At 55.3% G+C, this 9401-nt stretch overlaps 1 protein-coding gene across 1 annotated transcript; it reads right to left on the minus strand.

Moving 5' to 3' along the window:
- Positions 1–370: 370 nt before the first annotated feature.
- Positions 371–8225, minus strand: C9H10orf53 (chromosome 9 C10orf53 homolog). Its single transcript, XM_078597690.1, has 3 exons — positions 7707–8225; positions 3770–3889; positions 371–1441 (listed from the first exon to the last, which is right to left on the minus strand). The coding sequence occupies exons 1-3, from the start codon at positions 7807–7809 to the stop codon at positions 1377–1379; spliced, it is 288 nt and encodes a 95-aa protein (XP_078453816.1). The 5' UTR covers positions 7810–8225; the 3' UTR covers positions 371–1376.
- Between the last annotated feature and the right edge of the window lie 1176 nt (positions 8226–9401).

Consider the following 9401-nt stretch of genomic DNA (forward strand, 5'->3'; position numbering starts at 1 on the left):
AATGCAATATTTGATATCTCAAAAACGTGATGTGATAGACAAACACTGATGCCAGATTTGGAATCAGCACCGCAAAATTACCGTAAAACCGTTGGAATACCTTATGCCAGAAAAAGTGTGTTGACCAGTGTAATCTAACGAGAGCCATGAGGGTTGTTTTTGTATAATAGAGTACGGGACTTCAATACGCTGGGCACAGTGGTGGGTTCGTGATATCACTCGCCACTGGTAAAGAGTCATGGCCGGGAATAGAACTCAGGTTCGCAGGGGTTCATAACGAACTGCGCTAATCACTGCACCGCCGCTCCCCACTTGGAGGCCAATACACATTTCTACACTTTACAGAAACAACACTTCCACATACCTCTCGTTTGCCGTGTCCCAAATGCATTTATTTGAAAGATAAAATAGCCACGCAATAGAAATCATATTCAGAATGTATAACAAATATTTGCCTTGGCCGATATTGTTTTATTTCTTCTATCGGCGACAATTCTCTTTCCGAAACCCCTCTTAGAATGCGAATGAAGTTAATTAATTTGAGCGGACCAAAAAAAAAATACGGGGCAATTGTGATTCCAGAGATTCAGTTGCGTTGTGTTCTCTGGGTGAAGGATTGCAGTGGGACCAGTTGGCTGGAAGCCTCATTCCTAATAGCCATGGGGACTTTGAGGTTTATAATAATAATCATGACTTCACCTCAAAGGAACCACAGACGGGCCTCGATGCAGCATCAGCGGCACCCACGCGGTGAGCCGCAGGCGTTACCAACAATTGTCCAACCTCTGGTTTAGCAGCTCCACAATGGGGCTGTCTATGATTAAAAACTGAACTATATATTTATCTTTTATCAGGTAAGGGCCCACTGAACTATGTGTTTTTTTTTTCAAAAGCGACCTGGCTATCACAATTGGTAGCTTCAACGAAGTTGGCTTATCACGTGGACACTTACAACAGTAGCCGAATCCTCTAATGTCGAATTAAATGTGAAGGGAATTAAATGTGGAGGGAAAAACCGGAGGAAAAATCCATGCAACCACGGGGAGAGAGAACAAGCAAACTCTAAAATATACAGCAGGGGTCAGGGTAGGGATCGAACCCACGACCTCCTGCACACCACGTGATGTAGCTAACACCTCGCCACCGTGGTGCACCATAATGTCCTGGTGAAAATCCATCGAGTGTATGAGATGCCGAACTTCTTTCGCACCGTACGTAGCCAACCGCGCAATGTGACGGTCCATCAGAGTGTGGGGCCGTTCAGGAGAATGCCGGTGGAGGAGGAGGTCTGGTGAGAAGGGTATCGCCCGCGTGGTGTGTCGAGCGATGGTGACTCTTGCTTGCTCTTCACGCCAAGGAGATCCGCGGAGAGCGAGTCAGACTGCGTTCTGCACAGCTCGGAGTGCCGCCTGGCACAGGGGGTCGATACCCCCGTCTCCTCCTGAGGGACAAGACAAAGATCGACCCCCCGTGTAGCCTTAACAGACTGTTGGGGCAAGCGCTGTTAGCGAGCAGCACCTATGAAGGCCGGCACGGCACACGAAGTGGTGGCTGGCCAACACCACGCCCGGCTGCCCGGCGCGCACACACACACACACTCTAAGTATCAGTGTTCTTCACTCATTTTCAGAGGGGGGTGGTGGTGGGGGGGGGGGCACTTTGCCGATAAGACATCACCAGTGTGAGGGCCGCCACACCATTTTAAACCATTGGGGGTTTTTTCACCAGTTGTGTAATTGTCGCGGGCCGCTCTGAAGGCCACCATCGGGGGCCGCCAGTGGCCCGCGGGCCTTGCAAAGACAAAGGTTTCCCACTATAGCTTTGACCGGCTCCTGGGGCAAGTGCTGTTAGCGAGTAGCCCACCTATGAAAGCCGGCACGGCACACGTAGGGTGTGTTGGTGGCCAGCACCAGGCCCGGCCGCCTTTGTCTCTCTAAGTGGCGATGTTTTACTCAGCGCACCAGGTGAGTCGAACCAGGGGAGGCCCAGGACCGGTTCAGACACAAAGATAGACACGCAGGGCACACAAGGCCCACGGTGAATAGCCAATACGTGGGTGGCGATCCAGGGGTGGAGCGCAAAACATTTTGGCGTGGATCTCAAGGACAACTCAGAACAAACAATTATCGTTATGGCTGATGACAATTTTTTTTTTAAATCCCTGACTTTTATGACCACATTAACCCCCCCTCCCCTCTGGGTCTTCGCACGGTGATGAGATCACCTCAACTCCTCAGATCAAAAAGAGGACTTCTTCTTCACAGTTCTGGCAATCGCCGACGAAGCTGTTTGTTGTAATCACTCAGCGGAAAGTCACCGCATTGTAAATGCTGATTGGCAAATTGTCACGTTCTGTTTACATGACAAACCTTACTGATTGGCTGTGTCTGATGGTGGCGGGTTTAACGACACATTTATATTTACGCGATCTAACCCCCCCAAAAAAACTTTTGTTGTGACTAATCCCATACCTAAGAATTCATATATTATAAAAATACAATAAGTTATACCCATACATAGCGCTAGTACTTGGTACTGCCCGTAACGTGTCCATGGCACATTACTGGGTCACATCTTGGTCGCGGTTTCCCTGTGGATCGCGAAACCCGGTGGTGAGATCCAAGATTTTGCACACAGCGTTGAAATGCGGTGTTTTTTCTGAAAGACTTTGCTGTTTTTTTCTCGATTTTTCTGTTGCGTGTAGTCACTTGTTCATGTTTTTGTTTTGTTGCGGTTGCACCCGAGTCAAGAGCCGCGTGGCTCACAGGGTTATACCTAATACATGAAACTGAAATGAAGCGACACGGATCATCACATCTCGTGCGGGTGGGGCGGGGTATTGCCCACACACTCGGCCTTGTGCCTGTGTAGGACGGCCAGGGCACGGGGCAATTTCGAGCAGAGTCCAGGAGACGGCGCCACCCTCATTGCGATCAATAGCCGGGCGGTGGTGAGCTGCCTGCAATCCAGCACGGTGGTGGGAGCAGAGAGGTTGGTGGATAAAAAAAAATCCACGGGGAGAGAGACACCGCAAACAATTTTTTTGGATATTTGACAACGTAAGGCCCACTGAGCTACGTAGTAGCTCTTTTTCAGAAGCGACCTGGCTATCACAAGTGATAGCTCAAGAAAGTGGCTTAGCATCATCATCATCACGTGGGAATGTATAGCGGCCACATATTCTCAAGGCGTGGTTCTCAGCGTGGAGGGGAAAAACCGGAAGACCCGGAGAAAAATCCACGCGACCACGGGGAGAGAGAGAGACACGCGAACTCCAAATATGCAGCAGACGTCAGGGTCGGGATCGAACCGACGATCTCCTGCGTAGCAGGCGAGGGAGTTAATATTTCGCAACGGCGGCGTCCCAAAAGCGTTTACACTCGGGGCTTTGTTTTTGAAGGGAAAAGAACGGATAATACTACACTGTAACATGATAACAAATGCATGTTAATAGCTTTAAAAACCAAAGAGTATCTCCCACTTGCTCGCCATCATTGTCAACGCGTGCCTGGAATCTTCTCCAGGTGGTCTCCAGAGCCCGGAGGCACACTTCTTGTGGCGTCGTTGCAAATTCTCAGGAGTGTTGACAATTTTTTGAAGCACCCTGTATATCTACCCTCCCCGCTGGGAAAGGAGAGGAGGGTAGAGGGGAGTGGTGGGGGCGAGAATTGGGAGGCTCAGAAACAAGATTATAAAGTCACAAGCGAGAGTGTTTGATATACAGACGCACGCGTCGAGAATGTGCACTGCACATGTGTGCGCCACACACCGAACTCGAGGCCCGTGACGCGGCACGCGAACACCACCTCGCCGCGCACGCGCAGCTCCACGTGTTCGCGCGCGTGCACGCGCTCCGGCGCGCACGTGAACCCGTGTCGGCGGAGCAGGGCTAGAGTTGGAGGGGAGGGGGGCAGAGAGTTGGGGGGGAGGGGAGCGGGGTGTCGTGGTTGTGGGGGTGGATAGCGGATGCGAGGGAGTGAGGGGTAGGGGAGGCTAGGGAGTGGGGGGTAGGGGGGGCGAGGGAGTGGGGGGGTAGGGGGGGGGGCTAGGGAGTGGGGGGTAGGGGGGGCGAGGGAGTGGGGGGTAGGGGGGGCGAGGGAGTGGGAGGTAGGAGGGGCGAGAGAGTGGGGGGTAGTGGGGGGCGAGGAAGTGGGGGGCAGGGGGGGCGAGGGAGTGGGGGGGTAGAGGGGGGCCAGGGAGTGGGGGGTAGCGGAGGCGAGGGAGTGGGGGGTAGGGGGGGGCGAGGAAGTGGGGGGTAGGGGGGGCGAGGGGGTGGGGGGTAGAGGGGGGCGAGGGAGTGGGGGGTAGGGGGGGGCGAGGAAGTGGGGGGTAGGGGGGGGGCGAGGGAGTGGGGGGTAGAGGGGGGCGAGGGAGTGGGGGGTAGGGGGGGCGAGGAAGTGGGGGGTAGGGGGGGCGAGAGAGTGGGGGGTAGGGGGGGGGCGAGGAAGTGGGGGGTAGGGGGGGGCGAGGGAGTGGGGGGGTAGAGGGGGGCGAGGGAGTGGGGGGTAGCGGAGGCGAGGGAGTGGGGGGTAGGGGGGGGCGAGGAAGTGGGGGGTAGGGGGGGCGAGAGAGTGGGGGGTAGGGGGGGCGAGGAAGTGGGGGGTAGGGGGGGCGAGGGAGTGGTGGGTAGAGGGCGGCGAGGGAGTGGGGGGTAGCGGAGGCGAGGGAGTGGGGGGTAGGGGGGGGGCGAGGAAGTGGGGGTAGGGGGGAGTGGAGGGCAGGGAGGACGAGGGGGGGGTCATGGGTGCAGAGATCATGGGGGGTGAGTTCGTAATGGGCTTGGAGGGGTGGGGATTATAGAGCGGTGAGCTCTATCCAGTAAATGTACAGTCCTGTGTATATCCATGACATGTCATCGGTTACGAGCGATTTACGTGAATAATTTAGAATCGGGGCCACGTTTAGAACGGCAGAGATCGAGGGGCAGCATTTAACGGCGATAAAGATCGTGTTGGAGCGAATGCTCACAGTCACACACCCAGACAGTCACACACCCACACAGTCACACACCCAGACAGTCACACATACACCCTCCCACACAGGCACACACCCACAAAGTCACACATCCACCCTCTCATACAGTCACACACCCAGACAGTCACACTCCCACCCACTGACACAATCACACACCCATCCACCCTCCCACTCACACACCCACCCACCCACTCACACAGAGACCCACCCACTCACACACCCACCCACTCACACACCCAGCCACCCACTCACACACCCACCCACTCACATAGACACCCACCCACTAACACACCCACCCACTAACACACCCACCCATCCACTAACACACCCACCCACCCACTCACACACCCAGCCACCCACTCACACACCCACCCACTCACATAGACACCCACCCACTAACACACCCACCCACCCACTCACATAGACACCCACCCACTAACACACCCACCCACCCACTAACACACCCACCCATCTACTAACACACCCACCCACCCACTCACACACCCACCCACTCACATAAACACCCACCCACTAACACACCCACCCACCCACTCACATAGACACCCACCCACTAACACACCCACCCACTAACACACCCACCCATCCACTAACACACCCACCCACCCACTCACACACCCACTCACTCACTCACACACCCACTCACTCACTCACATAGACACCCATCCACTCACACACCCACCCACCCACCCACTCACACACCCACCCACTCACACACCCGCCCACTCACACACCCACCCACCCACTCACACAGACACCCACTCACACACCCACCCACCCACTCACACAGACACCCACTCACTCACACACCCACCCACCCACACCCACCCACCCACTCACACAGACACCCACTCACTCACACACCCACCCACTCACACACCCAGCCACCCACTCACACAGACACCCACCCACTCACACACCCACCCACTCACACACCCACTGACTTGCCCACTCGGGCTGAACGATTAATCGATTTCAAATCGAAATCGCAAATTGAAACAATGCGAGTAGCAAATCGCAATTGAGATTTGAAAAGTCCTATTACTTTTATATTGGAATTGCTTTATTTTTTATTATTATAACTTGATTTATTTAACTTAACAATTATTCTATGTTTGATTGTTCAATTTCAATAAAAATGTTTCATAAATACATGTTGGAAGCAATTAATATCTTTTAAGTTCTCATCCTTGCATTAGAATAGAAAGAGCAGTTTATATTTTGATGGTATCATGTGGTAATGCTCCATCACATGTTTTAAATCTATTACACAGTGAATATTGAACTGAAGCTTGACTTTAAAACATTTAATCGCAATATCTGTCAGAAAAATCGCAATTAGATATTTTCCCCAAACCGTTCAGCCCTATTACCCAGCCCCCACCCACTCACGGGCAACATGAGCCACCATTGGCCACTGTGGCGGTGACGTCACCACACAGCGCTTGTGCCAGGCCAGGTGCACCTTAGGGCCACGTGAACGGTAAACGGCTCTTGCTGTTGGGAGGTCACTGGACAGACCCATGTGCCATGGGTTGACTGTTGTGCCAGGCTAGGTGCAGGAAGTCACGGGACAGACCGAGGTGCCATCGGTTGCCTAAGACTGTACCACTTTGCTGTGTTTTAGCTACCCAGCGCTCCGCTCGTTGTTGTGAGCGTCGCTCATCTGCCCTCCGTTGTTGCTGGAGGGCGACTGCCTCCAACTGCCCAGTAGCAGCTTCCTTCACGAGCCTCCTCCACAGAGGCCGATCTTGACAGGGCTGGTTACCAGTGTATCGACAAGTCCACTCAGCACCACGTCCGCATCACTCCATCTCTTCTCTAGCCCGTGTCGCGCCCGTATAGCCCCCCTCTATCTGGCCAAACAGAAGCTGCTCGGGCATGCGTTGCTACTACACTAGCACACTCACATACCCACCCACTCACCCAATCCTTCATCCAACTTATTCACCCACCAGCCCCACACTCGCTCACTCACTCACCTACCAACTCGCTCACTCACACATCCACTGATCCACCCACTCACCTCTCAACTCGGGCACTCACACATCCACCCACTCACCTACCAACTCGCGCACTCACACATCCACCCACTCACCTACCAACTCACGCACACATCCACCCACTCACCCACCAACTCGCTCACTCGCCCACTCGCCCACTCACCCACCCACCAACGCACTCACACATCCACTCACTCACCTCCCAACTCGCTCACTCACACATCCACTGAACCACCGACTCACCTATACAACCACCCACGCACCCACCAACTCGCCCACTCACCTACAAACTCACTCACACATCCACTCACCCACCAACTCACTCACTCACCCACTCACTCACCCACCAACTAGCTCACTCACTCGCCCACTCACCCACCCACTCACTCACACATCCACTCACCCACCCACCAACTCGCCCACTCACACATCCACTCACTCACACATCCACTCACTCACCCACCAACTCGCTCACTCGCCCACTCACCTACCAACTAACTCACTCACTCACACATCCACTCACCTACCCACTCACCCACCCACTCACCTACCAACTCACTCACACATCCGCTCACCCACCCACCAACTCGCCCACCCACCCACCCACCAACTCGCCCACCCACCCACCAACTCGCCCACCCACCCACCAACTCGCCCACCCACCCACCAACTCGCCCACCCACCCACCAACTCGCCCACTCACTGACTCACACAGCAGTCCCAGGAGCCTCCAGGGCCGGTGACGAACGAGTCCGCAGGCCTCGTAGGGGCCATAGAGCAGCACCACGTGGGGGCTGTCGCTCCCTTCCTCCATCCTCCTCCTCCTCCACCTCCTACAGTATATGACTGTCTGCGTCTCTATCGGTAGCCCGATGGCTCAACGTCTCACTAAGCAGTACCTCCCTGGATTCCCCTCTCTCTAGACTGTATATCCCTGCCTCTGTGTCTCTGTCTCTGTGTCTCACCGTGTCTCTGTGTCTCACCGTGTCTATGTGTCTCACCGTGTGTCTGTGTCTCACCGTGTCTCACTGTGTCTGTGTCTCTGTGTCTGTGTCTCACTCTGTGTCTCTGTGTCTCACTGCCTCTGTGTCTCACCGTGTCTCATTTCTGTCTCTCTCTCCCCGTGTCATCCGGTGACGCCGTCTTCGTTGTAACTGTCTGACCCGTCCCTACTGGACATGTGTGGAAACAAAAGAGCTTCACAGCTCATCGGATTCTGTCTCTCCCGTGTCTCCCCCTTGTGTCCCTCCCCCCCCCGTGTCTCCCTCTGTCTCCTTTGTCTCCCTCTTGTCTCCCTCGGTCTGCCCCCTTGGCTCCCTCTCCTCTGTCTCCCTCTGTCTCACCCGTGTCTCACCCGTGTCTCCCTCTGTCTCCCTCTTGTTTACCCGTGTCTCACCCGTGTCTCACCCGTGTCTCCCTCTGTCTCCCTCTTGTTTACCCGTGTCTCACCCGTGTCTCCCTCTGTCTCCCTCTTGTTTACCCGTGTCTCACCCGTGTCTCCCTCTGTCTCCCTCTTGTTTACCCGTGTCTCACCCGTGTCTCCCTCTGTCTCCCTCTTGTTTACCCGTGTCTCACCCGTGTCTCCCTCTGTCTCCCTCTTGTTTACCCGTGTCTCACCCGTGTCTCACCCGTGTCTCCCTCTGTCTCCCTCTTGTTTACCCGTGTCTCACCCGTGTCTCCCTCTGTCTCCCTCTTGTTTACCCGTGTCTCACCCGTGTCTCCCTCTGTCTCCCTCTGTCTCCCTCTTGTTTACCCGTGTCTCACCCGTGTCTCACCCGTGTCTCCCTCTGTCTCCCTCTTGTTTACCCGTGTCTCACCCGTGTCTCCCTCTGTCTCCCTCTGTCTCCCTCTTGTTTACCCGTGTCTCACCCGTGTCTCCCTCTGTCTCCCTCTTGTTTACCCGTGTCTCACCCGTGTCTCCCTCTGTCTCCCTCTTGTTTACCCGTGTCTCACCCGTGTCTCCCTCTGTCTCCCTCTTGTTTACCCGTGTCTCACCCGTGTCTCCCTCTGTCTCCCTCTTGTTTACCCGTGTCTCACCCGTGTCTCCCTCTGTCTCCCTCTTGTTTACCCGTGTCTCACCCGTGTCTCCCTCTGTCTCCCTCTGTTTCCCCCTTGTCTACCTATATCTCCCTCTGTCTCACCCGTGTCTCCCCCGTGTCTCCCTCTGTCTCCCCCGTGGTCTCCCTCCTTCTCCCACGTGGGTGTTGTTGACCGCGTCGCTATGGTCACGGCACCGCGTCGCCACGGTGACGGCACCGCGTAGCCATAGTGACGGCACCGCGTCCTCCGAGAGACATGGAAACCGCAGCCCCGCGGCGTCTGTTTTTGTGACGTCAGCGGAATCGCCTCTGCGTGAGCGACCCTCGACCCCGCCCCCCATTAAGAACTCTTCCCAGAGCAACGGTC

This window comes from Lampetra planeri, chromosome 9 (genome assembly GCF_965212315.1).
Source record: "Lampetra planeri chromosome 9, kcLamPlan1.2.h2, whole genome shotgun sequence".
NCBI classification, from domain to species: domain Eukaryota; kingdom Metazoa; phylum Chordata; class Hyperoartia; order Petromyzontiformes; family Petromyzontidae; genus Lampetra; species Lampetra planeri.